At 35.9% G+C, this 20666-nt stretch overlaps 2 protein-coding genes across 2 annotated transcripts; both read left to right on the top strand.

Moving 5' to 3' along the window:
- Positions 1–18: 18 nt before the first annotated feature.
- On the top strand, positions 19–1476 carry LOC128236894 (uncharacterized). The gene is made up of 2 exons (XM_052952025.1): positions 19–107; positions 566–1476. The coding sequence occupies exons 1-2, from the start codon at positions 19–21 to the stop codon at positions 1197–1199; spliced, it is 723 nt and encodes a 240-aa protein (XP_052807985.1). The 3' UTR covers positions 1200–1476.
- A 14312-nt stretch (positions 1477–15788) lies between these two features.
- LOC128238813 (uncharacterized) lies at positions 15789–20464 on the top strand. Its single transcript, XM_052955074.1, has 5 exons — positions 15789–15968; positions 17037–17069; positions 17343–17639; positions 17799–18508; positions 19427–20464. The coding sequence occupies exons 1-4, from the start codon at positions 15908–15910 to the stop codon at positions 18002–18004; spliced, it is 597 nt and encodes a 198-aa protein (XP_052811034.1). The 5' UTR covers positions 15789–15907; the 3' UTR covers positions 18005–18508; positions 19427–20464.
- The last annotated feature ends 202 nt before the right edge of the window (positions 20465–20666 follow it).

Below are 20666 nucleotides of genomic sequence, written 5' to 3'. Positions count from 1 at the left end.
GACTTTTAATAAAGATTCATGTATCTTGTAGCAATCATATTGATCAGCGCCGTTTGTGGTATCTTGCTTATTGCCACCGTGATTGCCATCATTGTCCATGTAATAAGGTAAATTGAGGTTTAAACTAGTCAAGATGTTATTGTTCGTTTTTAGAATTGTGCTTATGTGCAGTATGTATATATTTCATATTTACATTCATATATAATACTGAAGGGATTTTGCAAATAAAGAATGCCAATATGAACATTACAAATTTTGAACTTGCGGTTCATCTGTGTATGCTAACATTTGGTGAGTTCACAGAGAGTCGTGTAACCTTGCATTGACCAAATGTGTTCATACACCGATCAACCGCAATACTGCAACTTTCAATCCTTAAATAAAAACAGTCTGATGTGTACTGCTTTTACGGTTTGTTTAATGTTCTGCATTTAAGTTAACAGCATGAAAGTTCTACATCTTTTTATAAAATCTATATGGCTTATTACATATGTTAAACCTTCGTTTTTTCACTGCATTCTTATTAGATAAACATTTATGGGACAAATCTTTGTTTCATTACCAGAAAAAGAGGACCAAACTACAATCAACAGGATACAGAGGATGCGATCAACGACCCGACATCTGGCTCAGTTATTAACGCCTATAACCCTAGACACTCCTCTGCTATTACCAATCCTATGGACTCTAACCTTGATGTTGCTCGAAAAAACAACGATCTTTCGTCATTTCATGTGGAAAGTTCACCAACATACGCATCTATAAATAAGAATCCAGGTCCAAACTATGAAAATACATTTCCCACTGAAAGATCAAACGTTCGTTCACCAGGGACATACATACAATCACCAGTACCAGAAGCAGTGGACGATACACAAGAATCAGGGACCAGCGACCTTTACGCAGTTGTAAATAAACCAAGATCAAACCAGGGTAGCAAAAACATGCTTACTGCAAACTCTCAAGTCGAACCAATGAAGGGAATTCTGAAGAACCAAACTCGTCACAAAAGTGACAATGTGAATAGGTTTGACCAAGCCGAAGAAACTGGAGCGGTCAAATTTAATAACGATCACATGCCTGATTTGGAGCAATACCCCGCCGATCAGAAGTACACCACTGACAGTGATGAGGATATTGACACGATAAATCCCATCTATGACAACCGCATTGTAAATGGGGCGGGGGGTGGGGACTGAAACATATTGAATAAGGCATGTGCATAGGCATGTACATATTAGCATCTAAATAGCGCTTTCTAAAAATGTTTTGCATATATACATGAAATATATATCAATAAGTGTGATAGAATAGTGGTAATCAGATATATAAAACTCTGTTTCACTTTCTAGCTTCATATCGAGGTAGTGAAAGAAAAGGTTGTTGTTTGTATTTGCTTTTCTCAATGACATAAACATGATCAATTACATGACAAACATTGGCACGGACATACCGTGACATTGGTAAACAATTTAAGTAGAAAAGGATAAAACCAATATCCATTATATGTACCTCTGTCAATACGTATTAAGATCGTGTTTTGTAGTTATATCCGTTTCAGAATATTAAATAAAAATGAAGTAGATATACGTTTATATTGATTGAAATTCTTAAACGTTGGCCTTAACGATTATGGTTCAGTTACACTACGTAGAGAAAATCTGCATTTTAATTTGGTTAATGTTGAGTACATGCGCCTTTGTACTTAACAAAAGCCGGTAAAACAGTATACAAAACGAAATGACAAACTTATTTTTAAGCATGTTTGAGGTTAAAAAAACACCATAATCTGTCACAGATATTCATTTCTACAAGAAATATAAGTTTTTCAAACTCTAAAAAGAATCCCGGAACTATGCCAGATTTCCTGCACATCATGTGAAAACCAAAATAAATATTTAAAACACGAAACATTAACATAAAAAGGAATTTCAATACCAAAGAATGGTGTATGCTTGGTTGCGATAAGGTAATTGTTATATATAATGGATATATAGTAACACATTTATGTTTTATTCAATGTTGGTTCAACTTCAAACAGAATTTCTTCGACATATGTAAGGAACGTGTAGTGCAGGTGATATATCCAATTCTGAAGTAAAGACATAGAAGTCAATATATCATGGAGTATGTAGTGTCTGAAATTCTTTATAATTTAACAACTATTACACTAGTGATGGTATTGACATATCTGGTGAAACCGATGCATACCTTCTCACCCTGTGTTTAAAGTAAGACAGCTTATAAATGTCCTGGAGCCGACCGTAAAAGATTGTCAATATATTTTATCTACATCACAAAAGCAATGCGTACGTTCACGTAAAGAAACCTTTTTTTTGTATCATACACATGCACGCATGGACATGGACATATCAAACATATGTAATAACAATGGAAACTAATTAAAGGTGAACTGAACTGTAATTTCTAGTTCTTAATTTTATTCATTCTTTCTACTAAACGCGCTCAAATTTGATATACAAATCGTAAATTTTGCTTCTACGGTCTACCGTTACCACGGAATCCGGCCTCTGTTCTGCCCATTCTATGGTTGCTAGATGAATTAATGCCCTTGAAATGAGTGGAGACTGTGTTGTCTCCCTTCGTTTTAAGTGCGCATGCCCAGCGAGTACCACAATGCATTGCACCATTTACCACAATGCATTGCTTTAATTTCCCGGAAAATGTAAGATATTTCTAAGTTTCTGATATCGCCAACATATTGATATAAAAATTATATCTACAAAATCTACGATGTCGGTTTGAATAGCGATACGAAGTGTTTTATATGAAGTCATTCTTTATCCCTGCGATAAATATAAACGTGTTACTTCCCTTGGATTAAAATAAGCCATTTAAAATGGAGGCCATGGCAACACTATTTTCAGAAACCGTCAATGACAGACAAGTCAGTGGCACAAAATAAGGTAGCGATAATGAAATGCAGACGATCTTAAAATTGTACGACCTTGCTCGTATGTTAGAGCAGCTGGTTGGAACGGATTGATTTACCATACAATAAATGCAGTGTCATTTAATCGTACTTGCGAGGACTTGGACAGGTTATAAAAATTGAAGATTTTTTTACACAAGGAAATTGGAACAACCAGCATTCCATAATATTGCTTTACATTTGGCTGTTTTAAGTCAGCATTTTTAATGGAATGTTGTGTTGCACTCTACATAGGAAGATAAAATTGTGAGTGATAAAGGTGAGTGATTTGATAATTGCTTGTATTTTGTCAGAGAATGACCTCCACAATAACAGTTAACAGTAAATCTGTCAGGAAAAGTGGGCCCAATGATGGGCTCGACTCTATGATCACTAAAACACTAACTGATACCCCATGTTCGTATGGGATTACCCACAAACTTCACCCCTCTCCCTTTTATCTAAAGACTTATCAAGACACCCTTGCATTTAACATCAAAGTAAACCTTGAATGAACAGTGCATCCGGTGTTGGACTCTAGCCAAAAAACACTCAAAAGTTAGCATGGAATTCTTATTAACTTAGCTAACCAAGCTGCTGCTTCCCCAAATACAACGCACAGTACAACAATAAGGCAACTATCAATTCTTTGCTGGATTTTCATCCCCCGACATCGTTTTTTTCCGCCAATTAGAAATATTGATTAATATAAAAATGTTGATCTAGTGTACCGGTATGCATTTGCATATCTGTCCAGAACTGTCTAGGAACTGAGTTTATTCTTCGATGTAAAACATTGACTTGTAAAATAGGAGAAATGTTATGATCTTGATTGTGGATCGCCTAGAAACTAAATTTTGTTTATGGCCCCTTATGCATTAAGAAAGAGCATGAACATTCATCTAATGAACACCAAAATACCCAAATTTAAAAAAAAATGGTTGAAAAGCAATTAATCTAGCAATTAATTTATATTGGCCAAAAAGAGACTTTTAGATTTTAAAGACTGTTATTCACATTTTAAAAACAACAATGGTTGGTTTTCATTTAAGTGATACTTACTTATTTTGCCTATTTATTTTAAATATGTTGTAAAATAAATCTGTAAACAAATCATTGAGCTAGAGTTATGGGCCTTTAACCCCCATAATCACATAATTTTTACACTTTTAGTAACCCATAAAATTAGGGCGTGATCCATAAAACAAATAAAACAAATAAAAACAAGAAAGACTGAAAAAAGTCATAATTCAACAACTTAAGAGTTTGTGAAAAGTTCAGTTCATAATTCTGGGTGAAAATAAGGTTCAGTGACTTTACTAAAAATTTGTACTTTTTACAGTCATCAAAAGGCTGTTGATACTAGCACGACATTCCTTTTGTCAGTCAAATGACTGCCACTAAATCAGCTTGGCATTGCCATCGTTTTGTGTGTCACTACTGTTATGCCAAGTTTTTCATGAGCATTTAAGTAACTAAATTTTTGATGGCTGGCAATTTTTTTCTTGGTCTTTCAACAGCACATATGGTCAAAGGAGTGGATTGGACAGAGGCAAGGCTGTTGCCTATTTGGGGTACTTAGGGGAAACACACCTAGCCCCAGTGAAATTCTAGAACTGCCCCTGCATATTAGACTGATACTGGTACACTAAATTATTCACAGATTCAGACTTCAGCCGGTTCAGGAACCCAAATTTATCATCAGTTTGAAACTGTTTCAAACTTTCAGTGTTTGACTTGGTTGAACATACTGATTCGTTCCATTTCCTTCTGTTAACTTTCAAATTAAAAGCGTCTACTTCGGAAGATTAAGCAGAATCCATATGTTTTACTCGTTATTTTGGTGATTAAACCATGTTAGTGGACTGAAAACCTCGGAAATTCCATGTTTTTTTACTGAATTTTCGCGGACGCGGAAGTTGGCATGTCGATTGACTGGCTCCCGTTTCATCTTCATTATCTATCAAAACCGAGAGGCAGTATAAAGGGAAGCAACTACGCACGTATAGCAACGCCAAGGGAGGCAAGTCAGTCGAGTATTTCGGAAAATGCGGAACAGGGGGTAGTTTGTAACAGAACTGCCAGCTTATGAAAATGATTTGAACTGAATAACATATCGTATCAAACTTGAAAATTATCAATCTTTTATATCGTTATGTAATAATTAAATGTCAAATATCAGTTCAGTTCTACTTTAAGCGAGTGTCAACGAACATAACCAAAAGGTATAATAAACATACGTTAATCTCAGTATAAACTTTTACGTGTTTCAGTAGAGCAGAGTGTACACCTGTTGGATCACTAGAAACCCTTCTAACCATTCTCGAAAAGCTTTGGAGTAGTCTGCCCTTGGTATTTGAAAAAGATACTGACACACTATTTTAAAGTAATATATGGCTTACCTGAAACAAGACAAAAGAAAACATCTTCTAAGTTTAAGCTTTAGTACAATTTCATTTTTGTTTTTTTTTCTGTCGAGAATAATACCTCAACTCAATGCTATAGCCTTGGGAATTGAGACATAACAGGGAAATGCCATTTCTAAGTTTCAATTCTAAGTCAGATTAATAAATAACGTTTCCATTATTCCATCAATTTCTACGATATTTTGTAGATAAAAGCTTAACCATCAAGTTCCAGTAAAGGTTTTGAGAACAATTGCGAATTTAAATATGTTATATAATTTATGACATCACCTACAGAAGTACCCTTTTACAATGCATTGAATTAATGAGAATGCTCTAGGCACACAGCAGCGACGTCCTCTTAGTGGTCACAGTCGGAGACGCCAGCGATCTGACTGTTGAAGCTGAAGTATAGCAAGGAACGCTCGTTGACCATTCACTTGACGAGATGTTATATGCGAAGGCAGATTTTAAGTTGACCATAACTTTCATGGTCATTACAAAGGTGAGTTAAAACACAAATACAAACTAAAACTTTAAGTCATCTAAGGAACCTACAATATTAAAACAAAATCATAACGTTCTCAGAGAAATTGGGCGCACTTCAACACAAATGTCTTTGCTCTCGGTGTTGTAGCCGAAGAAGTCTTATAAGGTTCCCTACGTGCCGTTCAGGTAGATTTCAACTCCACTCTTGTTAGACGAGCTATAACAAAGTGCAAGTTTCTTCTGAATCATAATGCGACGCTGTTTCCTAGGTTCTCCTGTGGCTGTTGTTGTTCAGAGATATTTGTTTCCATAGTTACTGTACATTAGAAACAAAAATGTATACTACCAAGCTTTAGAAAATGCGTTTGTTTGATTGTTCATTTTTTTCAAAACAATTTTTTAAACGCTGGTATTCGTATCCTGGTCTGTAATAGGTATGAATAAAATAATGTGCTTTGGTCACGTGCATGTACACTGTTAACTGGTGGGTCTGGTGTTTTTCTAATCTATTTCAAGGAATACGTATACCGAAGAGCTTAGTACATGGTCGAGACGTAGAAAAGGGACGTTTTTAGCAGAAGGGCCAAATATCGCTCAACGCAATGCTCCGCCATGTTTTAGACTCAATTAAATATATTACATTTTTTTCTCTTTTTTAAGTTTACTATGCATATGTTTTACGTTTACCTAGACTGAACTTGTATCATTTTCACATTCAATGTGTTGCTAATTCACTCTTTCAGCATATCCATTCTTTGTGAACACTAAAATTATCAATGAAAGGATGAAAATTCCACAACAAGTCTATCCGAATTTCTACTGCACGAACCAATAGCACATTTCCTTTTCATGTCTAAATAAAAAGGAATTCCTAGCAAGAAGAACAACTTTTATTTTAAAATGAATCTCGTATTGATGAAGGCAATACAAATTTGCTTTGTATTTGTCAATGTCAACGCTATAAAAACACACCGCCCTATTAGTGTATATTGGTTATGAATAACTAGCATACTTTCCTTAACCGCGTTCGGTTTCGACGGTCGACATTTTTTTAAAACTAAAAATGATTTATTGTGCGAACGTTTCTCAGGTGGGCCGTAATACGATGACCGATAATCGACCCGGGCCACATTAAGTTATTTAAATAATCGTGGAAACCCTGTAAAAAGTTTGTTACAATATAAAATAACATATGCATTAAAATTATTGTATAAACTAACAAACATGTTAAAAAGTACCAACGGTTATTTAAGGCAGTGCCGAAAACCTCCTAGTACGCGTTGAACACTAACACTATCAATGAAAGGATGAAAACCATTTATATCGCGTTGTTCCGTTGACCCTATTGTCCATTTATTTATTAAAAAACATACCAAAAACTACGGTACAGTTTAATATTTTCTATTTTGCAGACACATATTAGAAAAAAACAACAACACAAAAACAAAAACACATTTTGGACAGGTCATACAGCTTGCGAGATCAGAAAATGATGACATACTACATTTGAATAGTTATAGTCATGATTTGTTCTCTTGCTTGACGCGAGTCATGTCCTTGGCGACAACACTTAATATAAATGTATTGTTCTTGTTCAATCAATCATTCATTCATTTCAATATGTCCTCCGCAAGGAAGATTTGAACGCAATGTAATCCATATGTGCATGATTAAATAAGTTAGAACATATAGTTATTTCATGCATAAGGTAACATGAGAATAATACATACACGTATACAATGGGTTCAAGTCAAACACAATATTATTGACATACAAACGACGAACATATACTATAAACATAATCAGCTTAACGTCATGCGTGCACAAAGGCCAATGTATCCGTATTTAAACACAAGCGAAAGTAGTGTATATATTGAATGCATCTTGCACAAGATAAAAACTGAGCTCGCATAACAGCAACTGATTACGGTATTCATTTTGTATGTAATTGCTCTCTAAAGCAAAATCTCTGGAAATAGTCGAATCTTTTAAAGCTCGGACTCGACATGTTCAACAATTACCATGTTTAGATCAATATAAAAAACTGTCCTGTATTGTAGCTGTGTACGGAAAAGCTAAAACAATATATTCGGTTTTGTCAAAGAAAAGGCGTTTGCAAATTAAAAAACAAGGAGTGCAGTAAAGAGGAATTGTCTAGCCATTATTTACGGACTGCCACACAGCACATAGTTCAATTCGATGCTTGAGATTTTTAATAGTAAAAAATCCCTGTAAAATGTGTAAATTCTGTATGTTTAACGGTTTTATGGACAGTTGTTTTCAGCTCGACTTCGAACGTGCTACATTATACTATATGTTATCGTCATGGCAATGGTGTAAGCGGTTTTTATTTACGCATATGTCAGGTATATAGCCAAGCATTTGATTTCTTGTTTGGCGATTAAGAAGTGTTATATTTCCTTATAAATAGATGTCGCGTCAAATGTTTATTAAAGCATTGGATCATTTTAATTACCTAATATTGAGTGATATTAATACTATCAAGATCCGATGCCTTGAGGTTATTTCACAATTCGCTTCCATACAAAATTGTTGGAATAATGATCTTTCGATACATGCTTACGGAAGTTAGTGGACTAAGACCTTCACCATGTAGTCCATAACCTTTCATAGCGTGGAATGAGTTTTTTTCCCTTTTGGCTCCGCTGTTCAATACATGTTGTAGCCCACAACCCTTATTAAGAAATGAGTGGAAGATTCGACACAGTTAAGCAATTGTCCAGCAAATATTGCCAATAATGGAACTGACAAGCGTTTTATGGAGAACGACAAGCAATACGATTTTGTAATATTTATTTCAAACTTGTAGAGGACCGCGTAGTCCTGAACGATATCAAGCTTAATGAAGACCAGAGGGCATCAAAGCAACGAGTTGTCACCTAGATACAATAACTCAATAACTGCATATAGAAAAAGAAGCAGATATTCAGTTCTTGCACTAAGGTGACGGAGTGTTATGTCGTCTGCGAGGGTAGGATTCCCTGCAGCAATTGTACCAACGGTTGCGCGGTAGCCAGATTTTTCTAAGCGATCGAGTAGGTCGTGAATATGCACTAAATAATAAATCAAAGTGCTGAAAGCACTGATGGACTAGGGCTTCATTTAGGGGAATGTTGACAACCATGTTCTAAGCATTGAAAATATCGGCTCACATCTCAAGGGGTCACTGTTTAATGGGCTAGCTTAAACTTTTGACTTAAATTGCTTGCAAGCTGCAAAGGAAATTTGATAATCTCGTTAAGTGTGTGTAGAGTGAGGGGGGGGGGGGGGCGGGGTGTGGGGCTAAAGCGTTAGATCGGATAAAGTCATAGTTCTTTTGAATTTCTCAAAGTCGTTTAATCAGACTTGTACAAATTAATTTACGTGTTTGGCGTATGTTAACCAAAGTACACATACTTCTTTAATTTGATCAAATATTTTATATCAAAGGTCTGTTATTTGCAGTTTCAGAGAAGATTTTCAATGATTATATACTAGAAAACCTGTCACCTCTTTTTCGGGGGAGCTTTTAACCACAGGGCCATACTATGAACAATCTTTGTAAAAGACATCTACATTGTACACGTATGTCTGACTGCATGCACAATGCTATTAGGAACTAGTTTTTATTTGAAAAGTGAAGAATTATTTTCTCCCTCTTAATTAGTGCTTGGTATTCAATTAATATAAAATGTTACCATGATAACTTAATGCTGTTGATAAATATTAGGCACTGCCTTCTGTCTCATGCTATTCTTATTACTGCTGCAGACTTTTGTACAAAGCAAGTTGAATAGACTAAGATGAGATGAATATCGTTTATCAAGTATGAAATATTGAAATGTCTTTTAAATACATTGACCATCAAATTTCATAACATGGTGTCAGCAGCTCATCACACTGCTTGTGAGAATGGAATACCAAACATAATCATATTCTGTATTATATACCCATCATCAATCCACATGCAATATATATCACAAAATACTTTAACCCATATTCTGCTCCAGTGTAATACCGCCATATACCACTCTTGTGACGTCACGTCATAACAAGTATGTTGCGCAATATTAAATTGACGTCATTAAACCAATGAGTGCATCCTTAAAATGCAATTTATTATGCAAAGATGTGGCTTCTAAGTGATCTAATCAGTAATGTATATAATAAAAGGATTATTAGTACTGCGTTTTGATCCGGATATGGCGGAATGTCATATTCGATTCTGATAGTTTTTTGTAGACTTTGATTTTACTCGGCTTTTGCCTTGTGAAAACCGAATCTGCAAAAATCTACTTGAGTCGAATACAACCTCTTGGATCAAAACGCAGTACTTATAACCCTATTATGTACAAAACCTGTTATCCCATGGACAGAGCATCTTTAACCCACAGGGCCATTGTAACTTTGAACAATCATTGTATGCAGTACTTATAACCCTATTATGTACAAAACCTGTTACCCCATGGACAGAGCATCTTTAACCCACAGGGCCATTGTAACTTTGAACAATCATTGTAAAAGACAACTACATGTCAGACTACATACAAGATGCTAAGGAAGTAGTTTGGAAAAATGAGAATTATTTTCTCCGTCTTAATTTGTATGCATTAGATAACTCAATAAATGCAGCAGTTGACCATTATTGTATTGTCTTGTGTCACTGTCCTGATAGCTCCCTATCTCAATAGATGCAAAAGGTTGTAGGTTCATGATTCCCTGGTCCAATATGTCATACAGAACGAAGATGTTGAATGTAGAATCAAGAAGCTTTCTTTTCAGGCACTTCGAATTGAATAGTACTGTAACATTTGGAGTGCCTAGAATTTGTTGGATTCGTAGGTGTATCAGGTGTTGCAGTACATTTGGCAAATACTTTTCACCCGTCCTTGTTAATCTAAAAAAGCTTTTATTTTGCAAAAGTTGTTCATATAACTATAATAAGGTTGCTAAATCAGAGTTTGAATAATTCTGAAAACTAGATGTGCCTTTAATTGCAGCAATTTGAACTCCCAACTCATAATGTCAATTAAGCTGGTTAAGCAATACTGCAGTTCTTTGGTAATGGGATTGCTTTATTTACTTGAATAAACAAACATTTCTTGCGTTAGATAGTACAATGTATCTTTGATTTGGACTGTAAAGTATAACTTATATAAATAAATATATATTCTTAACTTTTAATATGTAATTAGGCAATTAGTTATTTTTTCAACTGCGCACCAAAACCCTGAATCTGAATACACAAGCTAATGCATCAGTCAATTGTAACCCTGCCCCCCCCTCCCGGTCCCGAAATAGCGGGAACTTTTATTTTCGGTCCAGCCAACCCCAGCTAAATTCCCCGCCCTGCGGAGATAGTCTGGTGGTTAAGTCCCCACCAAATGCACACGCACCCAAGGGACATTAGGTTAAGCCCCATCCACACTGTATTTTCCGGGAAGACCCGGCACTGCGGGGCCTACTGAAAGGCAAAAACATGGCCCATTTCGACGGCTATCCCCGGTATACCCCCGGATGTGGGAGCCGTGGTTACAATTGACTGGTGTATAATGATCCTTGTGATCCAATCTCATGCCAAGACGATTTCTGTTCTAACATTGCCAGGTTAGTTATTCTTAAGCATAAAAAAGCCTGGACAGTATTTGAGAAAGACTGTTGTGAGGTTAAATCTTCTTTACTTCACTATTCCACAACATTGGGTGATAATAGAACTTTATTGAATATTTTGATTTAAATTTTGTTCCCTAAACGCCACAAGTCAACTGATTAATACAAATTAATTCAATTCTATCTCCACAATATTCGGCACTGCATTGTTAAATAAAACTCAAAAGTTACACTTGTAAATTATATAACCAAATACCTTTCCCTCAAATATTTCACAAATTTATATTGATATATCAACAACAATGCATCACCAAACTGTATCTCTGACTGACTATTGATTTTCATTCTTGGCTAGAAAACAAAAAGTGAGCACAAAGCGTCTTCAGAAAAAGAACTTGTAAAGTATGCACGAGTCAATTGTAACCCCCCCCCCCCCGCAGGGAACAGCAGGTACTTTGACTTTCGGTCCAGCCAGTCCCCGGTAAAATCCCTGCCCTGCGGGAACGAACTGGTGGTAAAATCCCGTGAATAACCACGCAACCCGGGGATCTAAGGTAAGAGCATTCATACATTTGGCTTCATTTAGAATGAAACTTCATAAATAAGTATGCGCATATTTGATATTTTTTATCTCCATGTTGCAAAATTGAAATCACATGATTTTATCAAACGAACTTGTATTGCTTGAAAATTTACGTGTCAAATTAAAAATGCTACCCACGGTAAGATGAAAATAAATCCGTTTGATGGTGGTAATCATTCAATGGCGGCTTTATTGATAAATTTATTCAATCAACACGTATGAAATTCACATCATCAGCATCCGAAAGTAGTGATAACATACATGTCTGGATCATTCGGGCGCTCTGATCAGAGTAAATGAGGTAAATACAGTAGACTGGTACCCTGATTTACTTTTCCTCAAAAATATAAAGTTATACAGGTACGCGGCATATGGGTTTTAGTTAACATTAATAGTATTTGAACAATAAATACCAAAAATCATGTTGTGTTTGAAAAAGTGCTTAGTGCCATGCAATAATTAGTTAAAAAATAAACTTTGTATCAAAAAGAAAATATCACGGAAACATGCAAATTATGTCGAAAAAAAGAACAGGGACCGACTTCGGATTTTTTTTATTAACAATGGATATCGTTTTTATAAATAAATACCAACATTCTATACAAAGAATATTAACAATACTTTTTTAAACAAACTTTCCTGGTTGTTTTCTACTTAGACCGCACTCTTTAGTCGCTTTACGTATGAATTCACAAGACATTTCGAATGCGCGATGGGCACCGCGGTTATCTGATACTGGTTTCTTTTTCGGATAAAAGAGAAAGAGGTTACCAGTCTATCAATACAGAGCATTGAACGGGAAAATTTCGATGCGTTCTTTTCCAATATGTTCATTTTCTTATTGCATATAATCTGACCGTATGCAAGAACATTCATTTAGTTAACCCGATTAACTCACTCGCTATGTATGAATTTCTTATGCTTCATTAAAAGAACATACGGTTAGCTTGAATTGTTAGGTGAACTATTTTTATTGGATTTTTTCATTGTAATCAGTTCTGGTACTACTTGGATTATTCAAATTCGCTAACGGCAATTCAATCAAAATACAGCGTATGAATACATTACGTCAGTGAACCCCCAGATGCGGCTTGAGAATGCAGATATCGTGAGTATCGCTATGAACTAGGCCACAAGTGCCCTAGTCAAAAAACCCTGATAATACGCACCCCTTGGTGGTCAGATATACGTACATGTAAGTTAATAGTTGAGCCAGACCACATCATATATGATGTAGGGTTTTGGTTAAGTAGCGTTTTCAACAGCTTGCCTTAAATTCCACGCTCGTATAATTTCAACAATAATGAGTTGTGGCAGACAACGTCAAAGGCGCCTTTCATATCTAGCTGGGCTACATAGGCATTACTTCCACTATCGAGATTATGCTTAATTTCTCCCTGAATATTAAAGGCTGCAGTTATAAAACTCAGTCTTTTTTTAAATCATTGCTGTTGTTTGTTTGAAAATTATGAAAATGATTTTTCATCAAATCTATTTACAGAAAGTAGACATAAGTGAAATCGGCCTGCAACTTCTTTGACTTGGCCTTGGCTTGCTATTTCCCTTCTAAATAGGAATGATATAACTTATTTCCATGACTCTGGATACTCCTCATAGCGTACTGTATTATTAAACAGAACCTTAAGGGCCATAATAATTGGTTGCCCATCGTATAAAACGTGTTCATTTAACACCGATTCTGAACCAGACGCTTTTTTAAACTTTAATTCGGGTCGCTAATTTCTTTTTATGAAATGTCTTCAAATGTTATATCATCTGGTAAAAATTCGCGATTCTTGCCATAAATTCGGTCTTTTACTTCATGCTAAAACTCTGAGAGCGGTTTATTATAGCCAATATCATATACAGATCGGTAAATTCTTTATCGTCTCACGCTCGTTCTTTACACTGTCAACCTCAGGTTTTGAAACACCGTTAGTGTTTTTATTTTTCAACTTTCTGCGAAGGCGTCAAGATATCTCATCATCAGTTCCTGCCGCGTTATCGATGTTATCAAAAATATTATTTACATACGTTTCGGAGAGCCTCCGCTGACAGCTCTAAAATGGGATTTCGCTCGCTTAAATCTTTCAAACGAATCATATTACAGCTTTATATGATTTAAAGTTGTAAATGTTTTACTTTTTTTATATTCGCATTCCTTCAAGATTATTTTGATATAATTTTTGGTCAATATTTTTTAGAAAATGATTTGTAAGCGAAAAAAGTACCAATTTTTATTTTAAGTTTTTTTTCAAGGACATTTTGTGTTGTAAAATCCTTATTTAGAACATTGCAACATTATCGTTATCAACGTAATTCAGAAAGGAATATATTTTGAGAAATAGTAAAACATAATTTATTTTGAATAATGTGTCATACTGTTATGTGGTAAAATGAGTAAGATTTTACTTGAGTATTTTCGTGATATTGTCAATTGCATATATGATGAACTGATTAAGTCTTTGGTTTGATTAACCAGCGCCGGATAGTTTTTCTAGACATTTGCAGTATTATCTTAAAATCTTAAATTAAAAATGTGCTTCTCTTTTCTTTGACTTCAGATTTTGATGCAGATTTTTAATGGCTTCGTAAAACAAATTCGAGTATTTATTGGTTTGGTGAAATTACGCCGACCGTAATTTCATAAATAAATGTAGCAAAACCGGATAGCTGTCATTAGCGGATATATTTTAAATGAGGTAATGTTGACAAATATATAAACAATTGATGAGCTGAAGTTTTTAGTATTGTATTTTGTTTTATAAATGATGGGACAAGTGTGAGATGATGGTTATGTCCAAACAACAAGTTTAAGCACCTAGCGGGCTCGTGCTCAAGTGGGCTCGTGCTCAAGTGGGCTCGTGCTCATGTGGGCTCGTGCTCAAGTGGGCTGTGCTCAAGTGGGCTCGTGCTCAAGTGACCTCGCTTATTTATACTCGCACTCGGGCCTTGCCCATTCGGCGAGTGCTCCGTAAAGATTGTTTGTTATTTTAGTTTTTTTGGAGCACAGTGCACAGACAGAATGTTACCCTGGTTAGAGCTACCCTGGTTCTTTAACGTGCACCAGTGTATAACACATTTAGTGATGCGACGGGGGATCGAACCTGCGACACCTGGATTGATAGTGAAGTGTGTTACCTCAAGACCACGGATCCGCCACACTGACCGCTCCAAGGCGGTAATGCCATTATATACTCGAGGCAGATGTGGTAAGTTTTCGGTGTAAGTATTTGTGTGTATGTGTGTGTATGTGTTTTGTTTGTACGTCTGTGTGTCTAGCTCATTGTCGTTTATGTCCTTGCCTTGTGCAGTGTTAACTTGTTAATTTTGACAAGTGGGCTTATCCCGGTAGTTTTTGTAGTATAATACGTTGAGTATGTACATATAATATACTATATAATGTATAAATATATAACGTTTATTTCGTTATTAATATCTGCAGTGTCAATTTAAACGATGTGAAAATTAAGTCATTCATCATATAAAAGTATAAAAAAAACTTACGTCTGTCTAGGTTAAAAACTGATGTAATTCAACACTACCGCACACATTAAATATTCAAACCTTCACAGATTGTATTGTGCATATACCATGAAATCATTAATGCATCATATCGAGGGGTGCATGCGAAAAGGTTCTAAGTGACATTAACTAAAGAAGAAGATAGAACGCTTTCATCCCTCGATATGGCCCCTTGCAACCATCAATTTATCCTAACAAAGGCGGGTAGTTTTCAAATTGAAAAATGCACCTAACATAGCCGCTATATCCGCTTTGCATTTGCTCAGTGTAAAATAAAATATTTAAAAGCAGAAACTTCCTTATTCACTCGTATCCATAATGACACTGTAAAGCTGGATTTGTTCTTGAATATAGGATGCAACAATGACAGTGTACCGTGAAATATTGTTTTTTCTGGTTAACCTTTGCTTTTTGTATATGCCAGGTATGTAAATTATACAATTCTATTTTTTAAAATGTAAAATACATGCGTTAGATTTGTACGAATTCAACAAGTTCCGATTTAGGACTGACATACACATAATGTTCCCTGAGTCTTTTAGTCTGGAGCGATGTCAATTTATCGCTGATCAACTACCTAAAATGTATTTCACCAGGAAATGCTTTCTAATATCCATATCGAAGTAAAAATAAACGTTTTTTCGAGCGTAGTTTTACAATACAATCTGCAAATATATATATCTTTATTTGGACTTTCTTGACCTTTCATTATTAAAATGATTACTTATATGATTGTATTTGTAAAACAATGTAGGTCCATCTTTACTAAGTATATCTTATATTCTATATTGCTGCGTTCCAAACGTCCCTTATCATCATTGCGCCAAGCAGTAATACAAAAGTTACACAGGACGAAGCATCACTGCGACCCTGTCTAGCAAACTTTACCAACGCCAAGTATACCACTATCGCAATGCATGTACAGGCAGCCCGGCAAAACATCACAGTGCTTGTAGAGGCATCCCGTCAGTTGTATCTGGTAACCCGCCATTGAGTCCCAGATATTCGCTTCATAAGCCAGTGTTATCACTTACAACACCGTTGACAAAATACGGTCGCCACACACAACATGCCAGATATTCGCTTCAGAAGCCAGTGTCATCCCTGAACCCCAAACACTATCGCAATGATCAAAAGGAGATCCCTATATATCACTTGTTACCTTTGTCGTAAACATGCTCCCATCAGAATCCATGCATAACAAACTGTATCGATCTTACTCCACCAGACACTTTATCCAGACTATTCAAACTATCTACTCGGGGGAGGTGGGGGGGGGGGGGGGGGGGGGGGGGGGGGGGGGGGGGGGGGGGGGGGGGGGAGAGGGTAAGCATATTTTTTAACGGAGAGGGGATTAATATCCATTTGTCGAGTATTACCATCCCGCCTTGGTACAACATCAACCTCTCCAGTGGAATAGAAATTGAATGTTATACGTTAGCAGCCTTATATATCTGTTGAGTTCTTATACATGTTCTTATATTACTTTCAGTCACTGAGCGCTGTATATACTCTTCGAGTTACGGTAAGAATCACCTTTTATTTTATGTAGATAATAAAGCAAATGAAACCACAGAGATAGATCAATAAACTCAAACACCTACAGAAATTTTGATTCATGGTTTGAAAACCAGAACCCACACAGAATAACATCAAAAGACACACATGTTCACAGTTGCATTTACTAGATTACCATAAATGCAATATCAGTTGTATGCTGGAAATTATACAGATTAACATGCCATTCTACATTACATGTCTTAACAATAAAATGATATGTACATATTTGTTTCTTTAGAGGTCAATATCTGCAGCGCCGGCAGTGCATCGGGAAAAAGAGTCGGAATACGCAACTCTGATGTACCAAATGATGCAATAGTTAATTGTTCGTGTGATATCCAATCACAGGGCCCAGTAAACATAGACGTGTTGTTCGATGGACCTGGGCACGATAACTGTGGAACGCGACTTTATCTACAAAATGTTGTTTTTAGCTGCCATAGTGGTCCTACAACAATAGTGTCAACTACGACAAGACTTAACTTCGTCAAAACCTACCTCGATAATGACAAGTGGTGCATGTTCTTTGATGCAGGTACTGTTAAATATGTATTGATAGTATGACTGAGATTTCTAACAGAATTGATTTCCATCAAATCTTGCATAAGTATGTCAAACATTACTTTTTTACCGTGCAATAAATACCTAACAAAAGAATATTTCATAAAATCGAAAAAGAGTTTATATTTTACAGGTGAAAAAAACATTAGTATCACGTGCTATGGCATTGGCGACCAACTAACGGAAATTACAACTACCAGGTATCTTGCCACTTCGACGACGTCGGTTTTAACAACACTAGAGACAACATCCTCTTCATCATCTCAAAAACCGTACAATTTAACAACTATTATCAACAGCAATATCAGAACTTCCATCACAAACATCCACAATACATGATAGAACATCACAAACGCATGCCATCACAACAATGTCTTCCCTTATCTCATCTTCTACAATAAAAGAAACAGCCTCAGACTGGAACAATTCCAAGGGTCACGACTGCATACACACAGCCAGTATCACACAGTGCTTCAGTTGATGTTTCTACAAAATACCAAGACACAACAGCCACTACGAAAATATTGTCAACAGCAATATCAGAACTTCCATCAACATCATCGCCGTTACATACTAGTACATCACAAACGCATGCCACTTCAACCATTTCTTCCCTGACCTCCTCTTCAACACCAAAACCACCAGCATCAGACAGTACGACCGGAACTGTTCAAATGGTCACGACTGCATATACACAGCCAGTATCACACGATGCTTCAGTTGATGTTTCAACTTCTTTGATCACGACAGATCTTTCTTCTGTTAGTCATCATGTTGACACAACTCTTACAAGCACTGCCTTTACCAGAGCACAGAGGACAGCAACAAGACTTCCAGAGCTAGGTATGCCAATCAAATATGTATCTGATTTTGAGATTATTCATTTGTTCATGTTTAAGATGTTTATTTCATTATTTTAATATTTTGTTTCAGTGATTTATACCTTTAGTAGTGACATGTTGAACGTTTTGTTCTTATTCTGGTTACAGCAATTATATTGATCAGCACCGTTTCTTGTATCTTGCTAATTGCCATTGTGACTGCCATCAGCGTCTATGTAGTAAGGTAATTCAGGGTAACGTCCTAGTCAAAACATTTACATTTGTTATTACCAATGTGCTTATGTGCAATATGCCGGTAAGCGGTTTATGCTTAACTATAAACTCTCGTTTCGCGCTTCCGTCGATGGACGCATATATTTTCAATTGCATACATATTCCTATGATCGCCACATCTTTGGAATACTTCCTATTTTAAAAAGACAACAACAACCATTGGTATTGGTCAAAACGTATATGATGTCATAAAACAAGTGACGTCATAGACGTTGTCGTTGATCAAACAGCCGAATTAATAGATCGTTTACATGTCTTAGAAGTGTTCCTTCAGCGATGTAGAAATTTGAATAATGAATGTAAATAAAAACATAGCATATCTCAGAATTTCGAACCATAAGTGTATGTTAACATTTTGTCAGTACACGGATACTCGTGAAGTCCTTTGGACTTAACAAGCCGTGCACTGACCAAATGTGTTCGTACACCAATAAACCGCAATACTTAAAACATTCAATCCTTAACTAAATAGCGTCGTATGTGTCCTGTTGTTAAATTTTGTTAATTGTTCAGTCGGCACGGATGTGATACTTATTATTTGTATCAAATTAAATTTGTTATCAGAGATGTAACCCATCTGTTTATCATGACATTCTATTCGATAAAAAACCCCAATTAATTGACAAATATCCTTAATCATTACCAGGAAAAGAGGACCGAACTTTGATCAAAAGGATACAGAGGATGCGATCAACGACCCGACGTCTGGCTCAGTTATTAACGCCTATAACCCCAGACACTCCTCTGCTATTACAAATCCTATGTACTCTAACCTTGATGTTGCTCGAAACAACAACGGTCTTTCGTCATTTCATGTGGAAAGTTCACCAACCTACGCATCTATAAATAAGCACCCAGGTCCTAATTATGAAAATAATACATTTCCAGCTGAAAGATCAATCGTTCGTTCACCAGGGATTCAATTTAAATCACCAGTACCAGAAGCAGTGGACGATACACAAGAATCAGGAACCAGCGACCTGTACGCAGTTGTAAATAAACCAGGATCAAACCAAGATAACAAAAACATGCATACTGCAAACTCTCAAGTCGGACCAATGAAAGGAATTATGAAGAACCAAACTCGTCACAAAAGTGACAATGTGAATAGGTTTGACAAAGCCGAAGAAAATGAAGCGGTAAAGTTCAATAACGATCATATGCCTAATTTGGAGCAATACCCCGGAGATGAGAAATACACCACTGACAGTGATGAGGATATGGACATAATAAATCCCATCTATATCCCGGCCACATCGGAAATGACAACCGCATTGTAAATGGGGGTCGGCAGGCTGTAACATATTAAATAGGACAGATACATAGGCATGCACATATAAGCATGTAAACAGCGCTTTCTAACGATGTTTGGCATGTATATATGAAATGTATTTCAATAAGAATGATTGCATAGTGATAATCAGATTTATAAAACTCTATTTTATTTTCTAGCTACATGACGAGGTAGTGAAAGAAAAGGTTGTGTTGTTTGTATTTGCTATTCTCAATGACAAAAAAACATGATGCATTACATGACAAACCTTGGCACGGACATAAATGGTGACATTGGTAAAGATTTAAGTAGAAAAGGTAAAAACCAATATCTCTTATGTGTACCTCTGTCAGTTGCGTTTTTAGATCTTGTTTTGTACTTTAATCCATTCCAAAATAAAAATAAAGTGGATTTACGTTTATTTTGATTGAAATTCTTAACCGTTGACCTTTACGATTATGGTTTAGGAACACTTCATGTGTTCGTCGCCTCCCTCATAACTTTTCATTATATCACTGTTTTATTTTATTTATCATTAAAGGCTTGGGCACAGAAACGATATTTGTGAAGCACATCTTTTAAAGTTTTGAACAGAACACTTATTGGAGATGGT

Source organism: Mya arenaria, chromosome 6 (assembly GCF_026914265.1).
Source record: "Mya arenaria isolate MELC-2E11 chromosome 6, ASM2691426v1".
NCBI lineage: Eukaryota > Metazoa > Mollusca > Bivalvia > Myida > Myidae > Mya > Mya arenaria.
The sequence above is the reverse complement of the archived record's forward strand: the minus strand, read 5'-3'. Positions and strand labels throughout refer to the sequence as shown.

Excerpts from the sequence above, each read along its gene's own strand:
- LOC128236894 (XM_052952025.1), top strand. The coding sequence starts at position 19 with ATGTATCTTGTAGCAATCATATTGATCAGCGCCGTTTGTGGTATCTTG. Across the intron at positions 108-565 it reads ATCATTGTCCATGTAATAAG|AAAAAGAGGACCAAACTACA; the intron begins GTAAATTGAGGT and ends TTTCATTACCAG.
- LOC128238813 (XM_052955074.1), top strand. The coding sequence starts at position 15,908 with ATGACAGTGTACCGTGAAATATTGTTTTTTCTGGTTAACCTTTGCTTT. Across the intron at positions 15,969-17,036 it reads TTGCTTTTTGTATATGCCAG|TCACTGAGCGCTGTATATAC; the intron begins GTATGTAAATTA and ends TATTACTTTCAG. Across the intron at positions 17,070-17,342 it reads TATATACTCTTCGAGTTACG|AGGTCAATATCTGCAGCGCC; the intron begins GTAAGAATCACC and ends TTGTTTCTTTAG.